Source organism: Rhinoraja longicauda, chromosome 3, assembly GCF_053455715.1.
Source record: "Rhinoraja longicauda isolate Sanriku21f chromosome 3, sRhiLon1.1, whole genome shotgun sequence".
Taxonomy (NCBI): Eukaryota; Metazoa; Chordata; class Chondrichthyes; order Rajiformes; family Arhynchobatidae; genus Rhinoraja; species Rhinoraja longicauda.
The window spans coordinates 57,564,900-57,581,626 of record NC_135955.1 but is presented as its reverse complement, the minus strand read 5'-3'; the positions used below and the strand labels follow the sequence as shown (position 1 = coordinate 57,581,626).

General features: G+C 42.1%; 1 protein-coding gene across 7 annotated transcripts in view; it reads right to left on the bottom strand.

Moving 5' to 3' along the window:
- The window catches only part of LOC144592027 (transducin-like enhancer protein 1), a 126,894-nt gene that overhangs the window by 37,297 nt on the left and 72,870 nt on the right, over positions 1-16,727 (bottom strand). For all 7 annotated transcript variants that reach the window (XM_078396203.1, XM_078396202.1, XM_078396205.1 and 4 more), the window contains 3 exons: positions 4,513-4,632; positions 3,071-3,124; positions 421-573 (listed from right to left, as the gene is read on the bottom strand). In XM_078396203.1, the coding sequence (XP_078252329.1) occupies positions 421-573; positions 3,071-3,124; positions 4,513-4,632 (327 nt within the window). The remainder of the gene's footprint in view (positions 1-420; positions 574-3,070; positions 3,125-4,512; positions 4,633-16,727) is intronic.

Below are 16,727 nucleotides of genomic sequence, written 5' to 3'. Positions count from 1 at the left end.
AGAGTAAAACTTATCATGTTGTGATCACTGCCTCCTAATGGCTCTTTTACCTCTAGTCCCCTTATCAGATCAGGATCATTACACAACACTAAATCCAGAATTGCCTTCTCCCTGGTAGGCTCCAGTACAAGCTGTTCTAAGAATCCATCTCGAAGGCACTCTACAAACTCTCTTTCCTGGGGTCCATTTCCAACCTGATTTTCCCAGTCTACCTGCATGTTGAAATCTCCCATAACCACCGTAGCATTACATTTTTGACACGCCAATTTTATCTCCTGATTCAACTTGCACCCTATGTCGAGGCTACTGTTTGGGGGCCTATAGATAACTCCCATTAGGGTCTTTTTACCCTTACAATTTCTCATTTCTATCCATACTGATTCAGGCAAGATTCAATGAGAGAAATTACACAATACTCACATGACTGAGTTCTTTGGATTTGAGAGATGAGGAGCTGCCGGAAGATGCGGTGGAAGCCGGACTGCTGGAAGCGTCCTTCTTGAGCAGGCGAGATTTATCCAAACCATTCTCACGTGGGGAATGGGCGGGACTGCCTCGTGGGGAAGATGGGTCCTGCATAAAGTTACAACACATTCGTGTTAGTTATATATACGTTCACAATGCGAGTAACTATAATATCATCATAATCATCACAGATTTTCATTCAAGGTGGATGTCAAGCCTTAAGAAGAAACAATACCACCAGCCTATGCTCCAGCAACAAACAGCATGATATTCTCTGCAGAGCATATGCATGTAAATTAGACGAGAGGTGCTCTCACTTTAAATGGGGTAGATTTTGAAATTAATGTTGAAATACAAAGAAGATCTAAAGAGGCTGTTGATTAGTTTTCACTCTTATAACATGAAATTAAAATCTCAACTAACATCCCTTCATGCCTGGACTGTCGACTGAAAATTAACCTTTCCCAAAGCAATTAAAGTCCCCTCTTTATAATGGGCATGACAGGGCCATTTGGGTATTAATTTCTTTAAGCCTGGCTACTGGATGCTAATTAGCAAGAAGAAATTGTCTGTAATATGGCACGTTAGGAATCCAAGTCAATGATCTTAAAGATAATTAACAGGGGAAAGGAATATTGAATAATTCACATTGATATAGTCTCAGCGTGAGCTTTTTATAACATATTGAGGTTAAAGACGACAAGAGAAAAAATATTTTGTGAAAATATTCCAACTGTTATCTGGAATTGCTTTCCGTTACAAAAGTGTAAACTAATTAGCATAAATCTCAACTAATTAACTGATTTATTTTTTTAAAGTCCATTTTGTAAAACAAAATTAAGGGAGATTATTGAACCTCTAACTCATTTTCCCTAGTAATCTACAATAAATTTCTGCTTCACATCTCAAGAGAAAGAGACGATCCTGATCTCGGGTGCTGTCTGTCTGGAGTTTGTACATTGACCCAATTACCCTGTGGGTTTCTGCTGGGTGCCCTGGTTTCCTCCCACATCCCAAAGACATGATAATAGCTTAATTGGCTACTGCCAATTGCTCTAAATTTCAGGGTTTGGGGGAAGGGGAATAGGACTGATAGAGTTGGTCTGCTGGGAGCAAACACTGACCTGATAAGCTGAATGACCCCTTTCTGATATGTAATGAGAAGGACCCACCACTCAGCACCACAACCACAATGTACCCAGAGGATTAGCATGAAGTAGCTCCTACTAAAATTCATACAATTCCGCATGTTTTGCGATACATACAACAATGAAAAAGGACACCTCTGAACATCGCAGTTCCTAGCTACACATTAAAAAAAGTAACACCTCCATAAAATGACACAAAAGCCAATTAAAACATCCAAGCTCTAACGATGATACAAAGCTGGGCGCGTGCATTGTTGGCTATGAGGAGGAAGCAGGGAGACTTCAAGTCAGGTTAGGTGAAAGGGCAAGGACATGGCAGACAAAACATAATGTGGAAAACTGTGAGATCATCCACTTGTTCCAGATATAGTAGTACGCTGTGAGTGAAGATATCTCACTGTAATGATGCAGGGCTCAGATGAGATTGCACCTGGTATTTTGTGTCTAGGTCTGGTCTTCCTACCAAAGACAGTATTTACTTGCAACAGAAAGAGTGCAATGAAGGATCACCAGATTGAGTTGCAAATAGTGTTGATTTGTTTTTTGATGAGAGATTAAGCATACTAATTATTGTATTATCTATATAGTTTAGATGAATGAGAGGTGATCTCATGGAAACATTCAGAATTCTTATGAGTCCCGACAGGATAGATACAAGAATGACATTCCCCCTGGTTGTCAAGGACGTGAGTCAGAGACACAAAATAAGTGTTCAACCATTCAGGACTGAGATGAGATTTTCTCTTCACTCAGAGGGTAGTGAATCTTTGAAAACCGATATCCCCAAGGGATGTGGAGGCTCAGTTGTTGAATGTACTAGAGACAGAGGGGAGTTTGAATATCAATTGAATTATGCAATATATGAGGTCACAGTACAAAAGCGATGCTGTGGCAAAAAATTGACCATGATCTCACTCAATGGTGAGCAAGCACGAGCGGCTGAAAGGCAGTGTCCTGCTGTTAGTTTTGTTTTATATCCATTACTGGTGGGTTGACCGAACAAATGGTGATATACACCAAGAGTTGCAATATTTGGCCACTCAACAACTGCTGAATTGCTCGCTGATCTCAGTGAGTGCACAATTGGTCTTTGTGCCAGGTTCGGGGCATTTCACATTTAGAGAACCTGCTCACGTAGCCACTCGGTAATGATTAAGTGCCAGTGTGTAAACATAACTAAGAGCAGGATCAGCTCAACTGCAATCCTTATACTGGCACACTAGTTTCCAATCTTCTGGTTACAAAGTCTGGTTACTTGGGTTGACAGTTTCCATGAAACCATAACTGGGTATCGCACACTTTATTAAATTTCATTGTCATTATTTTAATGTGGATGCTAAATAACTTGAATTTTACATGTTGTTTCCTTTCAACTTTAAATATTTAAAGACCGCATCCAAGTCATTCATTTGAATGAAATATCAAACAACATGCAACACAAAACAAGTAGTACAAACCTCATTAGATACATCCACTACTAAATTGTCGTCACTCTTATCCCCATCACTGTCCTTTAAAAACAAGATAAATATTTTCAGATAAACTAACGACAAAAGTGGGTCAGTTACCTTCTGAGATTTTAGGTGTCATGAAATAAAAACAGAAAATGCTCAAAACACCCAGCAGGATAGTCAGATATGACCACGGAGAAACCAACTTCATATTTCATATTTCATATTTCAGTTTGATGATTGCTCATCGGATCTGAATCACCGACTGTTTCTCTCACCAAGCTTCCAATGTGCCAAGCTTCCAATGTGGTTCAAGGATTTTCTGCTTTTAGTTCAAATTGCAGTATTTTGCTATTGTTGGGAAAGTAGTTTAATCAGCTTGCATATTGTAGCGCAATCTGTACTTATTACATGCAAAAAGACCAATTTAACTCAAAGCTATAAGCAACCTCCATGGTTGTTCCTCAAAAGTCCATATAATTAATTGCTCACTACTTGCTATCTATCAAGTGCGTTTATTTTACACTACTTCAACAATTTGAAATTTAGAGCAAACTTCAAAAGGAATTTTCAATTCCTTGAGGCTCTTGGATCTCTTACCAGTAACTAAACTGCCATTTCCTTATTGAGTGGTGGGGGAGGGGGGAGCAGAGCAGGAGTGTTAATAAATAGAAAATAACCCCATTCCTGTTGGGGTTGGGGGTGATTATATCAGCATTTGATGAAGCCGGCTGAAGCACCCACATTGGGAGAAAAGAGGGAACTCATATAGGCCAGCATGATGGTGAAATTGGAGGAGATGGGAGAGGGGCGCCAACATCAAGGTGTAGGACCCGGGTGGTCAACATTGGCAGATGAATGAGAGTGAAAAAGGTGAGGGCTCAGAGGTCACACCAGTGGTGGGGGTGAGCTGTTTGGGAGATCAGGGGTGTTGAGGAAACTGTTTAGTGTGGTAGGAGTCGAGGGGGTGGGGATAGTAAGCACAGTCTAAGAATTGAGCTAAGGACTTCACTTAGATACAAATCTTGCAAGTCAGTGCTGTAGGATCAAGACCTTTTTCATTGTTGTGGGATTAAGATCACATTGTCCCAGCAGAGCTCACCAACCAGCACCAAATGAACATCAGAGACCAAGTTTCCCAGAAAATAGTCAAATGACGTCGAGTTCAATTCAGTTTCAATCACTTAGCAGAGAATAAAAGTGCTATGCAATTGAATTTGTACGCACTCAATTCTAGTAAAATTAACTCATGAAATTAACCAAATGTTTTGGTAAATTCAACATTTAAATTCTGTGGTTACATCTGGTTTTAATTTCAAGAAAATATTTTATCTAACATTAAAATGTTGTATCCTTATAAATGTACTTAAAAGAAATATCACGCCTCTGAGTGATTGCACTTGGTGGTGAGCCCTTATGCTGCTAAACCCTAACCCATATGTTCTTACATAGTGACTCATGGAGTCCTTGTCATCAACCTTCCTCTTCTTCACATCATTGGAATAATCAGGTCCATTCCTCCGCTTATCTGAACCTCGCAGACCGTCGGGTACCAGCAGGGAATTACTCTGTGAAGACAGAACAGCTGCTTTCAAAAGAAAATTCCTTCATATTTCCCAATGCAGCTCATGAATGCTTTTGACACTCAACACAAAGTGATTATGAATTTACTATTGATACCGTGTCCTTAGCAAGCTAATGATTTCCTAAAGGTATTAAAGAAAATTGTTCTTTAGAAATAGACCCATTACTCTCCATACAAACTGAATCTTCTTTACTATTTTTTTAAAGTGTAATTTGCAGGGTGCATTCTTGACAAATACCCGTGGGCAACAAGCATTTAACATCACATTAAGATGTTATTACCTACCCCATAATGTCGGTCAACTTGCTCTTACAGTAGTTTTTTGACAAACACCAACTATTCAAGGTATAAGGGTCAACATTTACCATTTCATTGAGCAATTTCTGCCACTTCAATGGTTCATCATGAGGCAAAGGTACAGATGAGTCAAAAATCAGATGACAATTAACTTAAGAGCCATTGTCTCAGCAGTAAGGTCCTCATATTGAGATGCAATGCAGAAGCTGGAATCTTGAGCAAAAATGGGGATGGACGATGATGATCGAGAGATGGGGAAATAAATAGGGTGTCTGAAGTGGTGGTGGAAACGTGTGGTGTGTGGCCTCACTGACAATGAAAGAGGCCAAGGAGAGGAAGGTAAGTATGGGAATGGGAAGTGGAGTTAAAGTGGTTAGTAACAGGAAGATCCAGTTGGCCTTGGCGGACCGAGCGTGTTTGGCCAAATGGCCACTTAGTCTACGCTTGTTCTTGCCGTTGTAAAGGAAGCTCCAAATTAAATACACAAGGTTGGAGGAGGTGCACGTGAACCTCTGCCTCACTTGGAAAGGCTGCTGAGTCCTGGGTGGAAGTGAGAGAAGAGGTGTAGGGACAGGGTGTTACATCTCCTGTGGTTGCAGGGGAAAGTAACGGGAGAGGCAGCATATTGTGTGGGGAGGGATGAGTGAGCCCAGGGGCTACAGAGGGAGTAGTTTCTATGGAAAGCAGAAAGGGGTGTGGATGGGAAGATGTGACTGGTGGTGGGATCACATTGAAGGTGGTGCAAAGGTCAGAGAATTATTGGTTGCAGAGGTTAGTGGGACGAAAGATGACAACCAGAGGATCTCTGTCCTTGTTTCTTCTGGGGGAGGGGGTGCAAGAGCAAAACTGCAGGACACAGAGGACGCATGGGGGGGGCTCCATCCACAATAGCAGGGGGAATATCACGTTTGCTGAAGAAAGACACCTTGGTGGATGTAGAGAAATTGAGATAAGGGATTGCGTCCTTGCGAAAGGAGGTTTAGTCAAGATAGCTACAAAGAAGTCAAGTCAAGTCAATTTTATTTGTATAGCACATTTAAAAACAACCCACGTTGACCAAAGTGCTGTACATCAGTTCAGGTACAAAGAACGAACATACAATGGCACACAAACATAACAGCACATACATAAACAGATTCACAGCGCCCCCTCAGAGGGCCTCAAATGCTAGGGAGTAGAAATAGGTTTTGAGCCTGGACTTGAAGGAGTCGATGGAGGGGGCAGTTCTGATGGGGAGAGGGATGCTGTTCCACAGTATAGGAGCTGCAACCGCAAAAGCGCGGTCACCCCTGAGCTTAAGCCTAGATCGCGGGATAGTGAGTAGCCCCAAATCGGCCGACCTGAGGGACCTGGAAATAGAGTGGTGGGTTAGAAGATTTTTGATATAGGGGGGGGGGGGGGCAAGCCCATTTAGGGCTTTGTATGTGAATAGGAGGAGCTTGAAATTGATTCTGTACCATACTGGGAGCCAGTGGAGAGAGGCCAGAATCGGGGTGATGTGGTCCCTTTTACGGGTGCCCGTCGGGAGTCTCGCTGCGACGTTTTGGACCAATTGCAGGCGGGCCAGGGATGATTGGCTGATCCCAGTGTATAGGGAGTTGCAGTAGTCTAGGCGGGAGGAAATGAATGCGTGAATGATTATTTTTAATGTCGTCAAATTGGCGGAATGGTTTGATTTTAGCTATGGTATAAAGCTGGAAGAAGCTGGCTTTTACCACAGCATTGACTTGCTTGTCAAACTTTAATGCAGAGTCAAATATCATGCCAACGTTTTTGACATACGGTTTGACTAGGGAGGATAGGCTTCCAAGGCTGCCTGTTATCATTTTGATGGAGTCGGGGGGGCGAATAGGATGACCTCAGACTTGCTCTCGTTTAGTTGAAGGAAGTTCTGGAGTAACTCGGCGGGACAGGCAGCATCTCTGGATAGAAGGAATGGGTGGTGTTTCGGTTTGCGACCTTCAGTCAAGATAGCTCTTTGATTCAATTAATTCGCAGTAGACGTTAGTCGATATTCTGTCCCCTGTGATGGAGGCAGAGCTCAGGAAAGGGGAGCGGTGAGTCAGAGAGAGTCCAAGTGAATTTGAGGGCAGGGTGGAAGTTAGTAGTAAAGTTGATTAATTCAATCAGTACTGCATGAATGCAGGAGGCAACCCTGATGCAGTCGTGATGGAGTGGAGAAAGAGTTGGGCAATGGTGTCAGAGATGATTGGAACAAGGAGTGCTCAACATAACCAACAAAAAGGCAGGCATAGCTGGACCCCATGCACGGCCACGCCTTTGACTTGAAGAAAGTGACAGGAGTCAAAAGAGAAGTTTAGTTTAGTTTAGTTTAGTGCGGAAACAGGCCCCTTGGCCCACCGAGTCCATCAACCACCGATCCCTGTGCACTAGTACTATTCTACACACTAGGGACAATTTATACATTTTACCAAAACCAATTAACCTATAAGGCTTTAGAACGTAGGAGGAAACCAGAGCTCCTGGAGAACATACAAACTTCGTACAAACAGCACCCCAAGTCAAGCTCAAACCCACTTCTCTGTCGCTGCAAGGAAACATTTAGTTGAGGAGAGCTGATTGGGTCTCTCTTCTTCATGGAAGAATGGTAGGGCTCTGAGGCCTTCCTGGAGGAAATAGAAGTGTACCACATCCTTGGTACACATGAGGCAATTGAGGCCAAGGAATTGGAAATTATTTAAGTGGTAAAGAATGTGTGAGATGTCTCGGTTGTAGGTTGGAATGGACTGGACAAGGACGACAAAATAGAATTGAGATATTCAGGGATGAGTTTGGTGGAGCAGGAGCAGGCAGAGACAGTAGGTCTGCCATGGCAGTCCTGCTTCTGGATTTTGGGAAAGAGATAGACAGGGGCAATGTAAGTAAGGTTGGGGAATTATAAGTTGATGGCTGTGGAGGGGAGATCACCAGAGGCAATAAGATTGGTGAAGGTTTAGGAGTTCATATCAGTTTTCCAATTTACAGGTGCGAGGGATGGTATTGGATTACCATGATGTATTTTTAAGCAATGACGTCTGCGAAAGAAACACCAAGTCTTTGTCTAAAAGTACCACGTCTAAAAATCACTCCAGCTTGTACAACCAGCATGTAAACAAAAGACTGGTTGATCTCAAATTGGTACAAGCAGCAACAAACAATATTTCTCACAATAATAAAAAGGTCAATTATATTTTTTGGGAAAAGAAAAAAGTAATTAATGCTAATTCAAAGTCCTGGAGCCTTTGGCTGATGTGTTTACACTCGTTAATCCAGCTCCTTTAAACTGGCAACTAACTCCTAAATCCACAAATACAGATTCCATAAAAGATTTTTTTTTAAACCAAGATGTTGGAGGAATTCTGACTGAAGTAGGGTCCCGGCCTAAAATGGTATCTGTCCATTTCCCTCCATAGATGCTGCCTGTCCTAAACAGGGCGGCACAGTGGCGCAGCAGTACACCGCCAGAGATCCAAGTTCGATCCTGACTACGGGTGCTGCCTGTAACAGAGTTTGTACAATCGCACTGTGACCGTGTGATTTTTCCTGGGTGCCCTGGTTTCCTCCCACACTCGAAAGACACACAGGTTTGTAGGTTAATTGGCCTTGGTTAAATTATAAATTGTCCCTAGTGTGTAGGATAGTCCTCGTGTACAGGGTGATCGCTGGTCACGTGAACTCAGTGGGCTGATGGGCCTATTTCCGTGCTGTATCTCTAAAGTTTAAAGACCTGCTGGGTTCCTCCAGCACTTCGTTTTTTGCTCAAGATTCCTGCAACTACAGTCTGTTGTGTCTCCAAATCCACAGTAGAGGCCACTTAACTTCTATAAACACCATAAGCAGGTTCACATTTGCTGCTGCCCTGGAACTAGCAAGGGCAACAGGAACAGGATTGGGCTTGTCATCTGAATTTAAAGGAAAATAATTCATAAATGTGTTTCCACAAGTGCAAACCAATGAAAAATTCGACTGATGTCTAGTTTTAATATACATATATTAGTATACCCTTCTGAGGCATTTTACACTTAATTGCTGACCCATCTGCTAACCAATTTTCAATGTTCAGGGTCACATGGTATAAATTAATAGACTCACTGTTCTCATCCATATTAACGTAACAATGAGCCATTTAACTAACTGGATATCCATGGGGGCAATTTGTTCAGTGAAGTGTTAAAGAACATGAACAATGCAAACTAAGTTGTGTGAAGAAACCCTTTTAAATGCTAACGCAATTCATGAGAAGTTAAAACAAGAGAGCGATTTGCAGCTGGATGGCAATCACACGGATATTTTCACTGCTGTTAGAACGTGATTCCTCTAATTTTCTGTTAAATCGCGACAGCAAATGCGGTAGAAATATTTATCTCTTAAGGGAAAGGAGAGTTCTCACCCGCAAATGCAATAAAGCTACTTACTCATGAAAATAAAAGCTTTTGTTTAATGTATAAAACGACCAATGCTGTTTTCCAGTGCAACTAAAGATGATATAGAGTTACAAGCAGAAAAAAACCCAAGAGTGCAGAACAATTCAAGCCCCCCATTTTGTCAACTTCTGCTTACTTCAGCGAATGTTCCTCCAAGGCTAATACTAAGCTGTCTTTTATTCATGGTCAATCAAGCTAAAGAACAGCCAGAGGTCTCAAGTAAATTATACAAGACGCCAATGAAATTTAATCCAGTGTAACCTCCTGTGTAACCTTTACTACTGGTTTGCAGCCAAAAGCACAGCCTTCTGGAATCCTGACAACACTTAATTTCCAGTGGCAGTCATTTGTGGATTTAACTCTCTAACCAGTATGATTTTGCTCATGAACTTCAGTGCTATTACTCCTTCCATAGCAAACACCCCCCCCCCCCCCCCCCCACTACCCTCCACCACTCCTCCTCCACACACACAAAAAACACACACACACGTAAAAACACACACACACACGAAGACAGCTCATTTGAAGTCACGCAATGCAAATGTAAGTGCTCATATTTTGTACAAAACAAAGAGGGTAATGATGCCTGGAAGCTATTATGAGGTTTTAATCTAATCAAGAGATTTAAACAAGAGATTGAAGCTTCAAAATTACATTTTGGGGTCAAAATCATTCTCGGGATTTAATTTTATTGAATCAGGGTAGTTTTGTTCAGTTTTCGTGCACACAGTATATGAGCTGGTTGGTAAACAATGAATGCCGATATGTTCACCCTCAATCATGGTAGCCTGGTGACTTTCATCTAAAGATTAACAATAGTGACATTATTGCAAGGACAGTGCAGAATAATTTGCTGTTGATAATCGGAAGGTTCTAATAATTTAACAACTGGAGCTGAATCAGTAAGAAGCTTTGAAAGACTATCACAAGGGGCAATGCAAGAGGAAGTGCTATGGACTGTGTGTATTACAATTATCTTTATCCTGTCAAATTATCTACCCCTTCCATTCCCGGGGTATTACAGATTTTGAACTTCAAATAGTAGCAAAATAATTAGTCTGGTAGAAAAATCGGACTGAGCTTTTGATGCAGCTCACAATTTCACCTCTGAACCATTTTTTGGTTATAAAAAGTTTATTAAGTGCTGTGGCATTTTATAGCACATTACAGCTGAGTACGTTAAGAAGGCTGCTTTAGGCCTATTTTGTTAATGTAACAACTTTGACCTTAGGATTAACAAGATTTAGAGCCCAGCTTATAAAATTCCCCGCAGTCATTCAAAATCATGCAGCTGTGGCAGGCTTTGGCAGCAACTACACTTAATCTTCAAGACCAGACATCTTCGCATTTCATGCTAGGTCAGAGTATTTTGGAATAGGCTGGGCAATGATCCGATGGCATTAATTCCATTCGCAATGTCAGATAGGCATAGCTTCAAAATCACACAACTCACAGTCATTGTGCAAAGCACTTCATTAAAACGAGGCTCTTCTATTGAAGTGTTAATAGCCTGACCAGAGTTAAGAAAAAAAATCTAAGCAAAGCATTCAACATGTATTGCCCCTAAAATCCTAGAGAGGTTGTCCTAAACAACAAAGGCGGGATTGTGCTGATTTTCAGTCGCAGTTCCCTGCAGCGTGGAAGTATGGAACAATTTGGAGGTCAGACAGTGGCAAATCTGACCTGCTGCTCCTACCCTGGATTCAGTCCAACAGTAGTTCTGCAGTGTGCAACCCAGCTGAGGTGTTGAGCACACTTCATTTTGTACCCTCAGCTCGTAGCAAAACCTCATTTATAGGGTCAAAAACCTTCACTACAAGTGTAAGTGGCCTGCCTTTTCACCGTTGAAAAATGATTCGAGTAGAGAGCTTTCATAATAAATTTATCATTTAACGTTTCTTTTAATAATTTTTTCCAACCGTTTCTAAATGTTGCCGGAGACATTTAGTTACTGTGCAAAACAACTTTAATGGCACAAGTTGTCACTAGAGGCAGCACTTTGGGATCTGCTCTGCCTCACATAATGGCCACCACAAAATTGGCTGCAGAATACAGGGCAAGGCTACAACAAACATTAATGCAACTTGAACTGGGTCAAGCACTGTGGCATAGATAGGGTAGACAGTCAGATTCTTGTCCCTCCAGGGGGGAAATATCAAACATTAGAGGGCATAGCTTTAAGGTGAGATGTGCTATGTTTAAAGGAGACGTGCAGGACAAGTTTTTGTTAACACAGGTGTAAATAATTGTTTACTCATCTGGAATGAATTGCCAGTGTTGGTGAGGGAGGCAGATATGATTGTGGCATTTAAAATGTTTCTAGTTAGGCAGAATGGAGGGACATGGATCTGGTGCAGGAAAATGAGAATAGTTTATCTTTCATCATATTCGGCACAGATATTGTGGGTCGAAGGGCCTATCCTCTTCTGTGTTCCAAGTATGATCTGACAAAATGAAATGGCTAAGATTTGCTCTCTTAATTACACTATATGCTCCTGGCTGGCTTCCCACCTTTGTACTCATCCATGCTGCCCTTATCCAAATTTGCACCGCTTTCAAGTAATCCTAAACACCTCCACGACCAAGGAGCTGATCATCAACTTCCGTAGATCACACAACGGGGAATACGCTCCGATCTTTATCAACGGGGACAGTGTGGAGAGTGTCCAGCTTCAGGTTTCTGGGCACTCACATTTCGGAGGACCTCACATGGTCCACTAACACCGCTGCGCTGGTCAAGAAGGCGCAGCAACGACTGTTCTACCTGAGAACACTGAAAAAGTCTGGTCTGCCCCAACAGCTGCTGATGACATTCTACCGCTGCACCATAGAGCGCAACCAAACGCATGGCATCCCTGTGTGGTACCTCAGCTGAACGGAGACAGAGAGAGCTCTTCAGCAGGTAGTCCATGGAGTTCAGAAGACTATCGGAACACAGCTACCAGCCTTGGAGGACATCTACAACACACGATGCCTCAGAAAAGCCACCAGCATTCACAAAGACTCCTCACACCCCTGCAATAGACTGTTCGAAATTCTACCATCGGGCAGACGCTACAAGGCCTTCTACGCCCGCACCTCCAGACTCAGGAACAGCTTTATCCCCAGGGCCATAGCTGCTATGAACCGGTCCTGCTGAGCCGGATGGTCACATCGCACAGTGAACCGGCACAGACCTACTTGAACTTTATACTGTTTTAAAACTGTTTCTAATTTTGTTTCACTGGGTTGTATAAATTTAGCTAATTAATTTATTGCATCGTATGGAAGGCGCATTTCCAATCTCGTTGTTCTATATCAATAAAGATATATTGTATTGTATTGTATGCATCATCCACATTCTTTGGCTATATTCAAATTCTTCCATTGCCACCAAACACAAATTAGGAGCAGGAGAAGGTCATTCAGGCCCTCGAGACTATATCACCATATGACCGAAGCATGGATTATCTAATTATAACCACAGCTCTGTTTTCCTGTTTACCCATTCTGTACCTTCCCGGTTCATGATGAAGAATCAACCCAACTTTGCATTAAAGAATCTGCTTCCCCACTATGCAAAGAGTTCCTAAGGCTCACGATCCACCGAGGCAAAATAATATTGCTTCACCCCGTCTCAAGTGGTGATCCCTTATTTTTAATAGTCATCCTTTGGACTAAATTCTCATTCAAGAGGAAATATTCCCTCCATATTCACCCTGTCAGGACCCCTCCTGATTTTATAATTTAATTGTCCCCTTTCGTTCTCACCTCCCTAACTCTATAATCTTCTCCAGGTTTGCAACACTCAAATGGCACTCTGCCATTTCTCCAATTTTCATTGTCGTTAATTACTGTGCATTTAGTCTTCTAGTCCCAAACTCTGGAATTTCCACCTCCAAAGACTCTCTCCTCATTCGGATAATTTCTTAAAATCCCACCACATTAACTGAACCTTTGGCGACCCATTTTTATGTTTCTTTTTGTTAGGTGGTTCAGATTTCTCTGATAATATTCCCCCAAAGTTGATTGGAATCGTTTTGACGAGTTAAATGCGCTCTGTAGAAAAATGTTACGAATCTCAAATGTAATGGATTCATTAAATTATAAATTAGCTTTTTTTCCCTCGCAGCCTGTGATTGGTTTGCATTTCTGTTCTACTTGCTAGCCTGGCACTAATTGCTAAGAAACAACTCAGGAGATAATGCCAAAACAAACAGATAGGAACAGCAAAACTAATTAGTTTATCACAAAATTCTGACACCACCCGTATTCAAATTCTGTTCACGAGCTCTCATGCCTCACATACACCTAACCAGGCACTTTGAGCTATTACAGGGATAATATAATTGTGTTACTTCACACAGCTCCAACGCAAACTCTTTCTGCACAATCACAATGCTCTCCCATTCTATGCTGATGGTATATGTTCATAATGTGGTCCATGGCTCCACAAGCACCAGCTGTCATCTGAAATGTACCCGCATGGTGTTCCTAATTGGTGAAATGGCAGAATTTCAACAAGCAATCCCTCAATGGGGAATCTTACAAGACTTGGGTTTTTTTCAAAACCTAACAAGCCTTTAAAGCAACTTGTCCAGAGGAAACAAGTAGATTGCTGATTACAAATTTAACTCTGCTGAAGTCCAAATTCTGGCTTCCAACATTTCATCTGTTAAAACAGGATGCCTAATCTTAATAACACAACTGTGACACCTAAATATACACAAAATGCTGGAGTAACTCAGCGGGTCAGACAACATCTCTGAAGAAAAGGAATACAGTGCATTCACAAAGTATTCGGACCCCTTCACTTTTTCCACATTTTGCTACGTTACAGCCTTATTTTAAAATGGATTAAATGCATTTTTTTAATCATCAATCTACACACAATACCCCATAATAAAAAAAATGAAAACAGGTGTTTCCTGCCGCTGAAAAACATCCCCACAGCATGATGCTGCCACCACCATACTTTACCGTAGGTATGGTGTTGGCCAGGTGATGAGCGGTGCCGCTTGGCATTCAGGTCAAAGAGTTCAATCTTGGTTTCATCAGACCAGAGAATCTTGTTTCTCATGGTCTGAGAGGCCTTTAGGTGCCTTTTGGCAAACTCCAAGAGGGCTGTCATGTGCCTTCAAATGAAGAGTGGCTTCTGTCTGGCCACTCTACCATAAAGGCCTGATTGGTGGAGTGCTGTAGATATCGTTGGCCTTCTGGAAGGTTCTCCCATCTTCACAGAGGAACTTTGAAGCTCTGTTAGAGTGACCATCGGGTTCTTGGTCACCTCCCCAACCAAGGCCCTTCTCCCCAGTTTGGCCGAGCGGCCAGCTCTATGAAGAGTCCTGGGGTTTCAAGGTTCTTCCATTTAAGAATGACGGAGGCCACTGTGCTCTTTGGGACCTGAATGCTGAGAAATAGTTTTATACCCTTTCCCAGATTTGTGTCTCGACACAATCCTGTCTCGGAGGTCTACGGACAATTCCTTTGTCTTCATGGCTTGGTTTTTGCTCTGACATGCACTGTCAGCTGTGGGACAGGTGTGTGCCTTTCCAAATCATGTCCAATCAATTTAATTTACAACTGGTGGACTCCAATCAAATTGTAGAAACATCAAGGATAATCAATGGAAACAGGATGAACATAAGCTCAATTTTGAGTGTCATAGCAAAGGGTCTGAATACTTATGTAAATGTGATATTTAAGTTATTTATTTTTAATTACTTAGCAAAAATTTCTAAATACCTGTTTTCGCTTTTTTATTATGGGGTATTGTGTGTAGATTGATGATACAAAAAAATGAATTTCATCCATTTTAAAATGCTGTAACGTAGCAAAATGTGGAAAAAGTGAAGGGGTCTGAATACTTTCTGAATGTACTGTAGGTGAAGTTTCCAGTCGAGACCGTTCTTCAGAATACGTGTGTGTCTGAGTTGATGTGCCTGTGAGCCCCTGATGCTGCTGCAAGCAGGAAGATTTTCCATTGTAGTTCTCTCTAACCATACTCACGCACATGACAATAAACTCCACTGGATGAGAATCTAGGCATCATCAGCATGGCCAGTTGTCTCCTTGAAATTCTGTAGTCCTTCTGGCGAGTGTTGTTTCCTCTCATATTGTTGTTCGGGTGGGGGGGGGGGGGGGAGGGGGAGTTCTGAGATTTAGGCCCTGTGGCGATGAAGAAATGGCGATATATTTCCAGGCCAGGATGTTGTGGATCTTGTAAAATAATGCAAAGGCCAAGTGCCCAAAGTCCATGACTTTCTTGATAGTGGAGTTGCAGGTCGGGTGTATTCTATTACACTCCTGACCTGTATCTTGTAAATTGAGCATAGGCTTTGGAGTGTTCCAAAAAACACCAAAATATTATACTTCTCATTCACTTCAGGTGATTCCTAGTACTAATTGTTTGCTGATGACAATTCCTTGGCCAAGAATTTGCTGTCAGTGCTCGCAAGTGACATACATGAAAGTTCAGGTTTAACTCATGCAGATCTCGAAGTAAGAACTAGTCATGGGAGAGCTATGGCAAAAAGTGAATACTGGGTCTGGTCCATCAGAGGCACTGACGTCCCTATTACCAAAGGGATCTATTGGAGGCGATGCCTCCATCATCAAGTCAAGTCAAGTTTATTTGTCATGTACACATACACGATGTACAGTGAAATGAAAGTGGCAATGCCTGCGGATTGTGCACAAAAAAAAGAATTACAGTTACAGCATATAAATTAAAGTTATTACAGAGAAGACAAAATTTAGTCAAAATTTAGTCCCTGGAGTTATAAAAGTTAACAGTCCTGATGGCCTGTGGGAAGAAACTCCGTCTCATCCTCTCCATTTTCACAGCGTGACAGCGGAGGCGTTTGCCTGACCGTAGCATCTGGAACAATCCGTTGCTGGGGTGGCAGGGGTCCCTCATAATCTTGCTTGCTCTCGATCTACATCTCCTGATGTATAGGTCCTGCAGGGGGGCGAGTGTAGTTCCCATGGTGCGTTCTGCCGAATGCACTACTCTCTGCAGGGCCTTCCTGCCCTGGAACCCACACCACACTGGCCACGCTCTTATTTCACTCCTGCCATCGGGATGGTGATACATGTGTCTGAAAACTGCAACATTCAGGAATAGCTTCCTTCCACAACAACCATCGGGGTATTGATCAGTGCGAACTCCAACTAAACTCTGAACTACAAAATGCCATTGTTGTACTCGGGCCCTTGGGCTTTGTTTTGTTTTGCACTATATTGGGTTTTCTCTGTTTATCTAACTTCTTTCTTTTGTTAGTTTGTTATATTATCTATTGTGTACTGCGTTTACAAACTTGCTGATGCAAGTAAGAATTTGATTGTTCTGCTTTGGTACATATGACGATAAGACAGA